At 31.5% G+C, this 17,680-nt stretch overlaps 1 protein-coding gene across 3 annotated transcripts; it reads right to left on the reverse strand.

Moving 5' to 3' along the window:
* Window positions 1-2,219: 2,219 nt before the first annotated feature.
* On the reverse strand, window positions 2,220-17,347 carry LOC140054748 (uncharacterized). 3 transcript variants are annotated; one of them, XM_072099828.1, is made up of 2 exons: window positions 17,113-17,347; window positions 2,220-6,636 (listed from the first exon to the last, which is right to left on the reverse strand). In XM_072099828.1, exon 2 carries the CDS (start codon window positions 6,598-6,600, stop codon window positions 5,356-5,358), a length of 1,245 nt encoding a protein of 414 aa, XP_071955929.1. In that variant the 5' UTR covers window positions 6,601-6,636; window positions 17,113-17,347; the 3' UTR covers window positions 2,220-5,355. The 3 variants fall into 3 exon arrangements, with proteins under 3 accessions (XP_071955929.1, XP_071955928.1, XP_071955930.1); XM_072099827.1 differs by lacking the exon at window positions 17,113-17,347 and adding an exon at window positions 9,481-10,156; XM_072099829.1 differs by lacking the exon at window positions 17,113-17,347 and adding an exon at window positions 9,211-9,285.
* Between the last annotated feature and the right edge of the window lie 333 nt (window positions 17,348-17,680).

Consider the following 17,680-nt stretch of genomic DNA (forward strand, 5'->3'; position numbering starts at 1 on the left):
GGTTATAACGCTAAACGTCTTGTAGCGCAACGTATTATTTATATTAAATTATCCCCCGGGCCTGGAACCGCCTCTAAAACGTTCTATTCTAAAAATTATTTAAACAAATTTTAAATTAAATATTAGGCCTAGGCCTATATTTATTTTGGCTCCACCAATGATAGGCCTAATCATAATAATTATATTTATTATATCAATGACAAAATGTGCAAAAGTGGAGTACAGCAGCTCAGATTAGGTTGATTTGCGACACTTGCGTTTAAAGATTTCTAGGGTACAAATTTTAAGTAGGTAGGTCACCGTATTTGATACGTGAAAGTTAACATACTTTATAGGGTACCACTTAGTAGGCCTCAGAAGGTAAAACATAAGTAACAAAAGAAGAGTATTAATAATTTTATCATTAATAAATAACATGCGTGGGTGCAATGAAAACAGTTTAACCATAGTTTAAAATCGAAACATCAGAAAAGTAAAATTGAAACCGTCGTTTAAAGAATTCGGTAATAGCAATAACAACAAAAATCCTCCTAAAACCCTACTTCAACCCAAAATTTCGACATATTTTACTACCGTAAAGAAATTTATATCGTTACATTCCTCAAATTGATTCTTGCAAAAGGTCAACAGTTTGAAGCGAAACAAAACTTTTGTGTTGCCATGGTTATCGATAATTTATCACAAGACGTGAGCGGGAAGGTGGTGAAATTGGGCAGGTAGCAACCGTAGATCAATTTGCTGACCTCACACCTCGTGTTTGTTTGTTTTGATTTCTTTTACCAGTACAGGTACATGATTTACTTTTAAACGTACTTCTACCAAAAAGCACTACGCATGTGCAGTAATATTATTTCTAACAGATGTTTAATGTAAATGCCTAAACTATCTAGACTGTAAGATATTAATATTTTATAAGGTTGATAATAATGACATCTGTTATACTGAAGTATTGTGGTAAACGTTAAAGTCATCATAATTATCACTGTACAGGTGTTTGGATTAGGACAAATTTCATAAATATTACCAGAATTCCAAAATTCAAAGGTAATATAATCGGTCAAACACAGTAAAATTATTTTAATATTTTAACAAAAAACATGTACGGTCTAGTGTTATTGTACTATTAAAGCAGCACTCTTATACCAGAGGAACAACACAGGTATTATCCCTCGATTGCATTTAAAGAGGGCGCTATTATGATTTTGCAAATCGAAAGCGCGGACCGGATGTGCGGACCGGATGTGCGCATAAAAATCCGCGTACTTTTTACGCACGTGTCTAATGCCAACTCACGCGTTTCATACTGTGTACTGTGTATACTGTGTCTACGATATTAAATGGTTTATAGTGTTAAACAGAGCATTATACAAAACTAATCTATTATTTCAACATAGGCCTACGGTAAGTCATAACTGTATGACTGAGTACCGTATCACTAGTAGCACGAGCATAATCGATTCTGTTGGATCGCTTCCCATTCTTATGATCTAATAAAGACGCCGAAATGTTACTTCCTTTATAGACCGAATAACAATTTAAAGTATAATACGCGTATTCTATAATGATGATTTTGTTTTTGTAACTTTTGTTATTTGCAATTTCATACAATATACGTCTGTACTAGAAGGGGAAGAGGGTGGGGCTCATTTCGAATGCAAAGCCGCAATCGATAAAAAAGAAGCGTCCAATGCCAATAGGCAGTTAGGCATGGCCTAATATGTTATTCATGTCTTATTAAGTGCATTATAGGATAATCAGAACAACATGTATATTAATGTTCCATAACATACATTAGTATAAATATGTCATAATAAATAAAGTCTTAAATATCACAATGGATTGATGTATGATCGTGACCTTATCTTAAATTGATGTCAAAACGCACATAGCTTGCTTAGTTAATTGAATAAGGTATTGGAGCAGACAACACATCTCACAGGTTTTAATCAATAACCGCCTTAGAGAGCAGTTAGTACTACACTCATAACTACGTCATCGCCTTCGTCATAGTGGAGGATGCCATTTACTGTCAGAAAAAGTAAAACTCATCATAATCAAACCATCGTGATCATCATTAGGGGTAGTCCTACGTTAGGCTACCGTACGTACGGTATGGTTCTGCCTTTCAAAACACGAAAAAATACATTAAATAGGTTTATTACAGTGATAATCCATTTATTATTAAATAAAAATGTGAAAACCACAACACATTAATTTGTTATGCTAAATCATGTTTTTCATACTTATTACAATATTATAAAAAAGTATTGATATACAGTAATATTGTATCTCTATGGTAAATTCTATGGTTTCTTTACATAGGCCCTGGTACAAATAAAAGTGGTGTATGCCTATAAAAATTTTTTAAAGAAACTAAAGTTCAAATTCATATTTTTCATAATTTAAAGGAATATATTCATTAATTAAAGAAAATTGTTATAAACAATCATGGAGGAATAAATAATTAATCCACCCTATTTTTTTCCGACTCTGTTGAAGTTTCAGCCAATCAGAGCACGAAGATCTTTTTCGACTGTGTCGTCACGATTTAGGCAGACAATCAAAAGTACAAACTCAAGATCATGGATGGATGCTGAAAGTGTAATATGTTCTAATTTAATTGATTAATTGAAGAAAATCATTCTCTTAGGAATTATAAATGTCCAGCATGTATAGCCATTAAATTGTAAAGGTCACCAAGCAGTCATTCACTGCAAAATTCGGATAAAGGTAAGTTTATAACTAGGCCTCTGTCTAATTAATTTCAATTGGGGGCCTAAGCAGCAAGGGCCATAGACCCAGCCTGCATAGACCTGCCTGAGATGTTGTGAGCCTTGCGCTAATGTAGGACCACTCTCTGCTAGTACAACCTCAAAGATTTGAAATTTATGACAGACTCCATCATTTGGTTGGGAGGGAAGAAGGGGTGTGCGAGTGGTTAGACGATTTTATTGACAATACAATAATTGTAGCACCATTGTTTTTTCAATTGTTTTCAACAAAAGTATGCACACACTTTTTTTTCTTCTTTTTTGCCGGATTAAGTAAGTTTATTGTGACGGTTTGAGTTGTAGTGAAGTTTTCATCAACAAGGTCTAAATTTATTATTGTTAAATATCCTGTAATTGGCCATGACACTTGGATGTAGAATTGAATTAAATAAAATAGACATGGTTTGATGTGACTATTTGATGGCAACATCTTGCTGCCTCATCCTTAGGATGGGATATAAAGCCATTGGTTTTGTATAGTTACATGCATGTTGAATTAAAGAACTTGGAGTGTGCTGATCTGGGTAGGCATTGCACTGCTGGTGAGTCCATATAGGGCCTAATCCAAATTTTATCAGAGTTAAGCATAAAGACGATTATAATTTACATTTACAGTAGGCTTACTGTGCTGGTTATAGGCCATATTGCAAGTCCTTGCATAACAACCATGCTACATTTTGGTAGTGATCAGACAACCATAAATCACACTATTTCGTGTTCACTGAGTTGTAGGCCTCTACAGTGAAATATTAGGCATTCATTTATTTTCATATTATTATCATTAACACTGATCAGTCTCTGGAATGTTTTAAATCTCTCCAATAGAATTATTTGTTTATCCTTTTTTTATTATTTACACAAAGTAATATCTTTCATGCATAAATGCATATTAACCTTGAAGTGATTCAATTAACCATATTAAATTACTTTGTAAGATGATATAACCATGGAGTAGCTCCATGATGCAACACATTTTATATTGAAACCCAATAATGACATCAACATTAACAATGTAAATATTGACTATGTTATGTTAATTGATGTCCAAATTAATATTATTTAAACACTAACATACTGCTTGTCTATTATTACTTAACTTGGGTTAATCAGAAGATAAGAATAACAATAATATTGATAGATTATTTTAATAAGCAGCTGAGTGGTGATTGAGAGAGCTACATACAATAGTATATAGTATTATGGCCGGAATTAATAGTTTTCCAATTAATTAGTATTACACTTGATCTGATTGGAGGCTGATTCAGAGAGGGGGAGGGGTAAGGAGGTAAATCAGGCACTCCCCTAAAATTTAATTAAAAAATAAAAGTTATTGTTACCCCTATTTCATAATTGGGTACAAGGGAGAACCTGATCTCGGGCTTTCTATATTTGGGAAATACAATGGTTTTTTTATTGGCAGATAAGATATTGGAGGAAAGGAAAGGGGGGTCAGTTAGAGGGTGGGATTTATGTAATTGTGATGACAAGACAATAGTTACTGTATATGAATTTAGAAAAGAAGTAAATAATCATAGAAATAGTAAAAAAAAAAGACTTAATGTTTAAGTTTAGAAAAAAAAAACATCCCAAACTTAATATATAGGCACTTCTTCTAAATCATCTCTGAAATAGTGTTATTTATATTATTAGGTTAAAAACAAACAATTTCTATTGTTTGTATACTATTACTACATTATAAAAATATACATTACTGAATTTAGTTTTAATATAATTAAGAAAACACATTTTACAATTTTTTACTAGCACACATAATAAGTAATAATCACCAGATAACAAGTTTGGATTAATTATATAATTGCTTGTAAGATGAATTAAGAACGTTCTAATTTCTTACTGGAGAATCAATCTAAGGATAATTCCCTCTTTATTGTCATTTCAGCTCTTTCTTCTCATCAGCAACATTTATACATAAATCATCATCATCAGTAAATAATAAATAAAGTCGTATGTAATTTCCTCCTAAACAAAACATAGTTTTGGATTTAAAAATGTTCTTGTTATTTTTTAGTTTTTAAAGAATATTATATTTCTATTTCAGTTTCTGTTTACCTCAATTAGAAATTTAAATACATCATGTTAATCTCAAAGAGATGCCATCTCATTTATTGAGTATTTGTTTCATTTATATCTACTGTAACTTGTTCCTTATTTTTATATTTTCAATATCAATACTAATTAACATTCAGTTCAACTAAAGTATTATTTTGTTAATTTTAAAATTAAATACAAATTCTCTTTGAAAAAATAAATCTAATCTTGAGTTGTCACAAAAATATTTTTTTTGCATAGATTAATTAATTAAATTCATTGTAAAAATAAAGTTGTTTTTCTTCAGAGTATATCTTAATTTCTTTACAAAGTTTAAATTTATATAAATATCTTTTTACATACCAGAGTTAGTATATAAATACAGTAAATATTTTTCTTGTATCATAACAAATTCAATACAATACAATGCTTTTTTAATATATAGTAAATGCATTACATCTTTCAATGCATACTGTATATATAATATTCCATTATCAATACAGTAAATTGAATATCTTATTCAAATGCATAATATCTAAGCGATTCCACTGTCAATGCTTTTTTGTGTAAGTGTCGATTCGGATTCAGTAAGTTTTTTGTGTCCTTTAACGACGGTTTGAGTTGTAGTGAAGTTTTTGTCAACAAGGTCTAAAGTTTCGGTCACGATAGCAGAATCATCGGACATATCATCAATTGACTTACGTCTACTGCTCCCTGGTTTACTATTATCAATGTTAATATTATCATTTTCATCGCAATTGTTAAGTTCTTTATATTCTCCACATATATGTGACTTGTCTTCCTCATTTATGAAATCGCTATCTATTTTTTTTTTTTCACTTTTTACGCTGAACATTCTCACTAAGTCGCGGACACTACTTGCTCTACGTTCAAGTTTTTCTTTTTCTGGTTTTTCCTCTATGTATGATTTAGTAAGCGGCTTAATGTTAACATTATTCTTGGAACTCTGTCTACGTATTACATTGTCATTAATATTTTTCACATTAATAGCGTTCATGTTGTGGGTATCTCTTATGGCAAGATTCTTCTGTGTTTTGTTATCTGTTTCAATATTTTGCAGATGTATTCTATCTTGTATATTTTGTCGTGTACTTATGGAAATATCAGGTAAATACATGGCGTTTTGGTGAACTCTAGTACCAATCCTTGATTTTGGATTCACGATTAGGCTATCATCTACTTGTACTGGATTTTTACGATGAAGATTCATGTTAGAATCTACTAGTGAGTTGTAAGGAGTATCTTTCATGTCGCAAGTATCATCAAAGTCGTTTAATGTTGCTTCTAAGAAATCTAATGTACTTTGTTCCTCTTTTGTTAATTGGTAGAGCCTGTGGTTTGATTCTTCAACAACTTTTGCCGCTGCTTTTCGCTCGGTTGTTTTCTTAGTGATAACACCCGCAACTTGTTTTCGCAAACTCTGCATTGTTTCTTGCAATTCAATTGTACGAAGCTCTTGAGCGGTCTCTGCTGCCGGCAACAGACTTGCCGGTTTTTCCTGACTCATATCTCTGAAACGTTCAGTAGGCACGTAATCACGTCCGTAAAAATGCCAGAATGGGTGTACGTCAACCGAATTCTGCAAATGAGACGGTGGACCGTGATATGACATTTCATTAGGTTGGTCTATAACACCGCTTTTTATGATGTAATCCATCGGTGTTTGCAACGTCTGACGGAAATAGCCGTTAGATTCTTCGTTATGAAGGGCACGCTCTGGCATCGTCAGATCCTCAGACCTGGAGTAAGCACAACCCATAATGTAGCTACCTCCTCACTGACAGTTAGAACATCTCTAAATAAAGTAAAAAATAAATATATTCATTAAAACCTGAATTTTTTTCTAGATGTTTATGATTTATTTTTTATGATTTTTATTTTGTGTTAAAGAAATGATTAAAAATAAGGATGCCTAAATGTGATTTCTATCCACAAATTATTGTGCAACCATTGAGTCTAGTTATTCTGGTAAATTTCATGTTCCCCCTGCCCCGTTCATAAACAAAGGGAAACTCATATAATAATATACAATTCTGTACACATCTTTCAGTCTATGGTAAAACATCTGTCAAATCAAATCTAAATTTCAATACTTTTTATTGAAAAATTATATAGTTGAATTAATATTTTCAATATATCAGTGGATGTCATATTTTAAAAACAAATCTTAAAAAAAAAAAAATAAATATCAAAATTTAAAATATTTAATAATAATTATGTTATGATAGTCATATATTAAACATTATGAATGTTAAGCCATACTTTTTCTTAATTCAACTAATGCAACTTTAGCAATATCCAGGGTTATAATAACCATGACAAAGGGTTAAAATAATTGACATCCAGGGGCTTAATAAATCATATATAATGTTACATGATGATTTTATTAGTTATACCATAATAATACACTTATTTCAAGAGAAAAACAATTTAAATAGATTTCATAAATTTTCTTAAATAAAGTAATTATCTGAGGTAGCAAAACGGTTTATTTATCTATTAATATTATTACATATAAAAACATACAGAAATATTAAAAAAATCTCTTTTTTTTAATCTCCTTTTCCTCCATTTAACTCATACATTCATACCGACATTCTTACATTTTGATTTTAGCCTTTGTTTCCTTTTCTTTAAAAAAATAAATATAATGAAAAAAACAAAAGGAAACAAAAGGCAGGAAGGAAATCATACATGATTGGTCAAACAGATATGCAGAAAACAAACCTATCTAGAAATGACCCTACAACAAAATACAAAGACATGGTAACATTTTGTTGATTGTAAATATAGGAGAAAAACAAAAAGTTCTACTGCAGTATTATAAGAGAAAAAAGTTATACTAATAATATTAATATATATGCAACATCTCATTCAACTGTAATCACATATTGATATTGGTTGCAATTTAACGTGCGTTGTATCCTAGTTGTGAGGGTGTTGTTGCACACACTCCTCCCTTCACCACGTTAACAAAAATCTTAGCCGACACTATGTAGCTTTAACTTGTAGGTCTGGCAATTAGGTGTTACGTCATGCCATAAATAATGACTAACATTTTGTCCACCGGCCTTCTCACTGCCTCTTATTTTAATACTGCTAGATACACCATTCCAATTGGTGTTGTAATTTCAAATGTTGTTAGGTTCAAGAGATCTACTTAAATGTATTGGTTCAGTAAACATCCCCACTTTAGGAAAAAAAATAACAGCAGGCTCTACACCAAATAATGTTTGATCTCAACATTCTTATTTCAAGTATACACAGAACACTAGAGACTATGGGTATGTTCAGACTCACGGATTTACGGTGGAGTTAGCTACGCAAGGCGTACGGTAATCTGTGGCGTTAAAAGCCAAGGTGTTCAGATACAACGACCAACATTCCAATGCCTTGCGTTTAAAACACTCTGATCAGGTCAAAGCAGTTAGAACTATATGTATACATTCATGACAATTACATTGTTTTTTGTTTTTTTTATTTATATAATGTTTACCTTCAAATATACTGATTTGTTCTTACTACAAAATAATTTAAAACGTAATTGTTACACGGACAATTATCTGATTAATAGATTTAATTTATGAACATATCATATCACTGACGCCAACTTTACTGTTCTTTAAAATCTGAACCTGAAAATACATTTGACATAGCTATTTGGCTGTCGTATCATAGGGTACGGGTATGTAGTTGCTGTCTGCTAATCGTGGTCGTGTATTTTCATTGGTTAAGGTTAAAATCACTGATGCATCACTGGATTAGCGTTATGAAATCTACCCTCTCCCGCTAGAGTTATTAACGCCACTGGCGCGGAGTAACAGCTCCCTAACGCTAATCCGCGGCATGGTTCAGACACAAAAATATGTACGCCGCTTACATAACTCCACCGTAACTCCGTGAGTCTGAACATACTCTATGTCACAGAATAAATCTCCTCTATTTGTAAACCATTTTAAAACGAATGTCTGTCATCTGGTAACAAATTTCACACAGAACAACAGTTACTGTATTTGAAAGAAATTTATACAAAATACACTTTATACTTCATTTGGCTTGTTTAATAAGATTTGAATATTGTAACTTGCCTTGGAGGCAAGTAAATCAAACTTACTGGATTCTTTTGAAGTTTTTAGTTAACATGATCCAAAAAAAATAAAAAATTTTCTGTAAAATAAATAAATCAAAGTAATTTGATCATGCAAAATTCAGGTTTTCAAACTTGGTATTTTAATACTTAGGTTCATGTACTTAAATACACTTCTAGACATTTAAAAAATGCAATGCAAAATATAGAACAAAATGTTAGCTTTTAAGTTCAGCATTTCATTTTTTGGCCTTGGGTTTGCCCTTGCATATAACAACATACCTCCCCTCACCCACCACGTCCTGTGTTCCCTCTGGAATGAAGTATCAATAACTGTCACTAACTACAATCATAGACAAACAACCTAAATCAAAGAAATAAATACTCCATACACATTACACAATAAAATGCAAAAATTATTTACTTAAATATAAAATTGTATCTTTCTGTCCTTGAAAACTTGGTCAATCTATTTGAAAATAGGCCAACATCTTTGCTCTAACTTAGACTTAGTTTTTATTTATGAAAATAAAGATGTTCAATCATACTTACCTTAATGAAAGTAATGTGATAAAAAGTTACTTCTATATAGGCCTTTTCACACAGAACTTCGGCAATATTGCGGTAAGCAAGCCGGCGTTATTGCCGGTCTAAACCCATTCACACAGAAGGTAATATTACGGTAATTTTACCGTCTTCTGTGTGAAAGGCCACAGTGGAAAGGCGCAATATTTAAAGATTACTGTCTTCATAAAATAGAGGTCGCACTTTTTGAGAAAAGAAAATGGCGGGCACCTGCACAAAACATGCCATGCGCGCACATGTTTGCTGATGTTGTTTTGTGTGTCCGTCGTTTAGTTTTTTTATTTACGATGCATAAAATCTATATTTTTGCCCAACACCACTCCGTGCTAATAACTGCCCGATCGTGATGGCCATTCTACAGAAACAAAATCTATTAGGCCTACAAATAGACGCGAATTTAATTATCAGAAGCTGTTATGAGCTAGCACCGGGAGCGCGCACCGGAGGATGTTCCTGCTAGAACTATGCTAACTAGGGCCTAGGCTTACGTACGTTACAGCAAGTATAATCTTTGGACCAACATCTGTTATATTTTTATTATTATTGGCCGTATTCTTCCATTGTATTATTTACAAACTAACCTAAAAATATATAATATAATGGATATAATCTAATAATTTGGCCTAAAGTAATTGCCACAGTCTTTCTCAATCAAGGAAAATGTCCCCAATTTATCCTCTTTGCCTTGCTTCACTGCGTAAGCAGGCGTTATATCGTGGACTCTTTCACACAGATCAGGCTTACGACCGTGACGGTAATATTACCGCAATTTTACTAGGTCCAGAGGCGGTCTAACGGAAGCCGGCATTAAGGGGTTTTTACCCTTTCACACATAAGCCGGCGTTCGCGAATTACCGCAATATTACCGTCTTACAGCTCTGTGTGAAAGGGGCTTATGATCCAATATAGTGTCAAGTTTGTAAGATGATATCGGTACTTACATTTCCAGAGAACTTGACGTTTCGCCTACTAACAGCAAGGCATAATCATAAGTGAATACGTTCTGGTGACGTAGCGGTGACGTTACGGTGATAGAAGTAACTTTTTATCACATTACATTAACAGATCCAAATGAACTTATTTAATAATCTTAATGAAAGTAGTAGTAAAATCAACACAACAATATCTTTCCAAATTCAAATTGTTTATACTGCATTATACAACTTAGTAATATCCTTATCATTCTACAATGAGTATATTTATTATAAGACCTTTATTAACTACATTCTCTTGGTACCACTTATTGCTATGGTAACATATCAAAGGTTAGAAAACAAAGATTTTCCAGAGAAGACCTTTAGCCTGTGACATCATTCACAAAATAAAAACATACTTGTCTACATGGTTATAAGTTCAATAACTTTTCATACATAAAGACTATAAATTTTCACTTTTATATTTCTGGGGAAATGCAAGTGAATTGGACTGAAATAAAAGGACTGTGTTTACAAAAATTGTTAAACCTGCTGAACATGCTGCTACCAGTGGCAAGAACATGTTGAATGTCAGTTATTCATGAAAACTGCAAAAAAACTGCAAAACTTGCATGATTCGCTATTTTTTTTTGTATGTGAAAGGTCGCAAATGATTGGTGTGCACCCTTAAAATTGAAATTTAAATGCATGTTAAAAAGGTGTGAGTAACACTACTTCAGATGCTATACTGCAGTTAGTAGTGTCTGGAAAAAGCCCAAATTATGTTCTGAACTACTCTATAACATATAGTAGTTAAAATATTGTTGAAATTAAATTAGTAATTTTCCAGGAAAATGTTAAATTCACCATTATAATATAAATTATAATTGATGCATAACAGTAATATGTAAAATCGGTCATATAGGACTGTTAACATATCCTTATACTAATAGTAGCTTACTTAAAGCACTACACAGTGATACAAAATAAGTGTTTTACTTTACAAACTTAGCACAGACTTGTCAAGTTTCAAGATAAACATTTCAAAGTTTACAGTATAAACACAAAACTGTGTAATAAAGATGAGTTAAGTAAAACATGTCAAGCTAATCTTAAGATAAAAGGGATGACAGTAATTGTAACAGAATAATTGTAGAATAGATTGGCAGCTACCAAATTACCATCCAATTATTATAGTTCTCAGTACGGTACTGATGTCTCTATGACAAATTTAGTGGTGGCACCAGAAGGGCCTTCGTTGGGGAGAGCCGACCTCCGTCGGGTGGACTTACCATGGTTGTTGGGGAGAAATATTTCCTATTAAAAGTAAAACAATACCCTACTGAGTGCCTATTCAAGAATTTTCATAAAGCATCAGGCTACACTTAAATGTCAGTTGCAGAAAATGGATGTGCTTCACATGCATGGCCCTCCGTCAGGCAAATTCTGGCGCCACCACTGGACAATTTGTTTTTTTAATACAGCATCTTCCACATGTGATTCCTGTATCATGGATGGTTAATAATTGGGTTAGCGTCTATAATACAATTGTTTCACACATGGTGCTGTATCATATATTTTGCCTGATAAAGGACCAAGAAATGAAAATGCTTGGTTTTCTTAACAATTAATTATTGTTGAAAGAAACCAATTAACTTTAGACTTTTGAACAGATGGTAAAGAATTTGTAAAATATTACACATGACAATTATTGTGGTTGTATCTTGATTACTATTATTTGTTTCCTAAGGGAAAAACAAAAAACCTCCAAAAAACCAAAGGAAATAAGTCGTATATTGTGGGTTTTTTCCCTCCATCATTGTTCCTTTAAATAAATGAAGAGGGAAATATTTCTGAAAAAAAAAACACCCGAAAACAAAGGAAATAAGTTATCTATTTGTATCTAGTTATATTATGTATTTTGCAAGATATGGATGCAATGACAATATGTTCAAATATAAATAATATTTAAATCTTTTTTTAAAGCCAGACTTTCTTTTTCTAATTGATCTTAAGCACACAGTACCTGTGAGAATTACTGTAAATAGATTGGTCTAAACAATTATTTAAAGAAATGTGATATAATTGAAGTTGGCGGTGATGTTTAGATAAAAGGTTAATCTTGTCTCAAGTCTTAATTGTTATTGGAATTAAAATAAGAATTAGTTTTCATATTTAAATGTTTTTTTTATGGATTAATTAACATAAAATTAACACAAAATTACTATTTTACTATAAAATAAATTGATACTGTAGGAGGTTGGTAGAAAAATAATTTCAAAGCAGATCTATGGTATAAAGCCTGAAACTGAACAAACTGAACCCAATTTTCAATCCGGTGGCTGGATAAAATATGTGAAAAATTGTTTACCTCATTCTAGATTCCTAACAAATTGTAAAAATCGAAAAACGTAAAATAACCTGGCTCAATGTAAACGTAGCTGTACAGTACTTTTTTTTCTGGGTGGATTATTGGACAAACTAAAATCTACTGCAGTAATTAATCAATGGGTGTGGCCTGTCAAAAAGTGGTCAGATTGAAACCACAGGCTACTTGGTGGGTACATCCCAGTGCATAGTACATGGTACGTATATCAAATTTAAATAACAATAAAAAATATTCAGGTTTTGTTAATATACAGTATATTGCTTCTTTTCTGTAATAAATAGCTATTATACTGTAGTTACTGTAAATCCATGACAGTACAAATCCTTTTCTTTTATTATCTTTTATTTTAAAAGTACTGCACTAGGAATGTCATGGGAAATTTACAAGTACATCATATCCTTTTTAACAATGAGCATATTGAGATCTATTTTATTTATGACTGAAACTTTAAAGTCAAAGAGAAAAAACAACAAATGAATCAATTGTTTACACTATAGGTTTGTCATTTCATTCAAGGTAAAAACAACCACAACTATTTGATAGAAATGCACAGAGCATGTGAAAAAAATATTAAAGTATATGAAATTCCTTTGCATTGATGGACCAAAAGAATAGGATATTTAGGCATAATTAGCAATAAGAATAGCCTATTCATTCCTGAACTACTGAGGCAAAATTTTAGTTTATCTTTATGAATTTGAATCTTAGCAGGCCTACAGAAAATATGCATATGAAATGGATTTTTTGTTTTTATGAAATGACCCTATTGTTTAGCCTTTACACTATTTAATTACACACAAGATTATAATTAAACCATAAAATTAATTTTCTAGCAATTATAAATAAAAAAAAAATGTGTTTTTATAAAACATTTTGTGGCGTCACTAACTATTTGAAGTAGCCTATAATTTTGTATAAATTGCTTTTTATTAAATTTATTAAAAACAATGTATATAATATACAGTAACGTATAAATTATAATATTAAATAAAGGCTATGGAATTGAAATCATTACCCCAGGCTATTTAACTGTTATATTATAATTCATATGTTATAATAATTCTAAAATAAAGTTCATTTTCAGGTCATTTAAGCAACATTGTATTAATTATTAATCATTTTTATTGAATGTTTTTTTTCTATTACTTTTATATTGACTGACATGATTTGTAAAATTGAATAATAAAGTGTTCGGAACCATCATGAAATCCTTATCAAGATCAAATAAATAAAAAATAATGTTTTGCACAGAGAAGAGGAAATTCAATTCAATAATTAACAAATTTTCAGAAATGTGCCCGAAAGAATTGTAAATTTAAATTTATATTTGTTGGTTTGTCTTTATGATGATTACTCATGATTAAATATAAATAGAATTTTACTATACTACAGTAATTATCAATGTATATTTTATATATTCTGGTCTGTGTTTTAATAGATAGAGTATAATTATGTCTGTGCATAGGGCAATAAAAGAGCGAGAATTCAATTGTTTAACCATTGGACATGAATAACATTTAAGAAATTTGGAATATTCACATAATAATGTTCTGACCTGCACATGAATGCATTAGGGACAATATACATGAGCATGTTCTATCCTTGTACTTGAATACAATTTTTAATTTAATTTTAAAAGTATTTTTGTATTCCTAGAAACCTAATGAAGGGGACACTTAATAATAGGGGTGTCCCCTGAATTGGCTGTAGTTTTAAAACAATTGCACATATAAGAGAGTCGGAATGTTATAACTTGCGCATGAATACATTATACTGTACATTAGTATGTTGTAGAAGAATGAGATATAGAGATATAAGATATTCTTAATGTTATAGCCAACATTGTTGCTTGTTGAAGAATGAAGGTCTTACAATGTTATTGCACATGAATACATAAGAGGCTGTGAGTATGTTGCTGAAGAACGAACATGAATAATGTTATAACATTTGCATGAATACATTAGGGGCTGAACGCGAGATATTTTGAATAATGTTATTCCCTTCGCATGAATACATTAGCGGATGTACGTTATGTGTTGTAGTTTGTGGAGAAATATGAAGGAGCATATCACGTGATACCGGTAGGCTGAATGCCAAACCCTAGTGCATGAATACATTTGACTGCTTTTGGTACTCTTTATACAGATTTGACCTGCAAGTGAATACATTAGGGGCTGTACACGACTTTGTTGTGGCTAGTTTGTAGACAAACGCGAATGCTTGTAGACAAATTCTCTGCTTTACATTTCATACATGATTACATTAAGGAAACATAAGAATGTTGCGTATAATTTATTATTTGGCTTGTGCATGAATATATAATGAGTATAACATAAGTTAATTCTCAATAAAGTTATGAATACATTAGGGAAACTTAAGAATGTTCCTCATAATTTATTGGTTGCCTCATGTATGAATATATAATGAGGATAACATAACTATGTTCACGGTAATGTTTTAATACTATGTACTTGGTATGTTCTAAAAAATTGTCTATGATTCATGAATCACATTAGCAGGCAGTGACTCTTAATGTAACATCCGCTAACTATAACAGTGTAAAGAAAACAACCACGACAAACGACGTTTTTCTCATTATTTATAATTACAAATTTCCTATGTTTTGGTACATGAAAAAAAACCCAAAGTCACTGTTTCTTATTGCTCCAATTGAAACCATTCAAAACAATATGTACCTTCAATTTGGACAAAAATGTGTTGATAACGTTTTTTGCAAAGCAGCAAAAGTAAGCTATTGATACACGACCCCATACGACATGAATGTAATTTACAAAGATACTAATGTTCTTGCTGCCTTTGATGTAATAATCGTTGGGTTTTGATTACCATAGTAGCAGAAAGCTAAAAAGAAAGATTTCAAAAGATGTAATCTGTTATAGTAGTGTTGGATTAGCTTTCGTATTGGTTTCACTATCAAATGAACAAATCACAGATACTAAAATTGACGGAATGGAACTTAGTACCTTGAACAAAAACGTATTACAAAGACAAAAAGAATGAAATAAGCAGTAGTATCATCATCAGCATTGACATCGGAAGAAGGGTTGGGTTTGTGAGACGAATTATATGAATCCAACAAATTTATAAATTTAAGAAAACATATTTGATAACCAAATTTTCTGCATGGTAACCAATATTTATTAGTCTATATAGTTTCTGCAATCTAGAAATCTGAAAAACAGCAAAAAGTAAAAAAAAAACAAACACAAAAACCCCTCTTTTCTTCCCTTTTTTTAAAATTTCAACATACATCTAACTACACAGCTCGTCAATTACAGTATGGGAAACAAACTCATGTACTTTCCAAACCAATCTTATGAGAAAAATCCTGGTAGTGTGATGGATCCAAGATTTAAACCAAAACCCTGGTATTGTTAATCATATCTCTATTAACTACCAAGATGAAATGCCACTAAACACGAGTACCTACGACAGGTGAAACAAGTAATGCATGTATGGAAAAATAAGGAAGTACATGCATCGCTTGCCATCCCTCAAATCCATCACCTATGATGTATCCAACGTGCAAAGCTAATGTCGAATGTTACTAATGTTACTTGGATTATACATAATCAATACGGTATGCACCTGTGATATATAACATTCAGAACCTCTGGCAATGTGCAATAATATAATGATATAATTAAAATAATCCTACATCATTGAATGTCAAATTATAACAAAGTTAATATTAAGCAAGACCATAGCCAGAATTGTTTACAGGTGGTTTGTTATAAGACTATAAAGGCCTATTTACCATTGTTTCCGGTGCTTGTTTCCAGCTTGAAAAGTGCACATCAGGGGTTAAAATTAGGTTCAATAGACCCCTTGAATCTCCCTGGTTATGGTCATGATTATGTGTGTAATGTCTCCCATTCTCTTAAGGATGAACAAGTTAAGTAATAGACGTCTATGGTTTGTTTACGACACAGAAGGTATAACAAGTGTATTGATTGCTAATAATAGCTATAGAAATATTATAAGCAAAAGTTACAACAGTACTATAAACAGGTTTGGAAAATTCCAAATACATCATATATGTATTTTTTAAATTGTAACCTCTAAGTACTGTGTTATTATTTCCATGAAAGAGTGAGTCAAAAAGATATTGAAATTGGATAAAAAATCATTTGAATTTTTATGTTGTAATCTATCTATAAATACATCTTATATCAATGATCGAAAGCATCATTACCAATAGAAACAGAAGATTAGAATAAAAATCTATATCTTCTTTAAAAATTGTACAAAATCTTAAATAAATGTAAAACTCACCGGAAAAAAAAGCAGGTTAAAATCACAATATAGCACCAGCAGACTATCAACCAACCTTTTAAAAAGCTTTGTCAAAATGAATACCATATCTAACGTTATTGTTCAGAAAATCTTGATCATACAAGACTCAGTTAACTGTTCTTTTTCTCTTCGTTCACTCAACTGGCACATAATGTATCGACACAGAATGATCAAACAAGGTTCTTTCAAGTTGAAGTTCTTTGATGAACCAGTGACCTGGGCTTAATGGAACCAACCTAGACCCTAATCATACACGGCCCCATGAGTACAATACTTTACACCCCTTAAGTCAGGATCAACATTATAGCATCTTAAATACAACACAATGCACTACATTCACTATAATCATATTAGGGGCGGGTAAATTAACATTTTAGCACAGCTGGTTTAGAGATTTAAATAAAAAAAAGCCATATTAAAAATAGAAGTATAGTCAGCATGAGGTAGAATGAGGTCTGGAATATATGATTTTTATTTTCTTATGTTTGACTGGTTAGTTCAAAATATAATACGAAGTACAATCATTGTCTTGATAAACTGGTAAGAA

This window comes from Antedon mediterranea, chromosome 7, assembly GCF_964355755.1.
Source record: "Antedon mediterranea chromosome 7, ecAntMedi1.1, whole genome shotgun sequence".
NCBI classification, from domain to species: Eukaryota; Metazoa; Echinodermata; class Crinoidea; order Comatulida; family Antedonidae; genus Antedon; species Antedon mediterranea.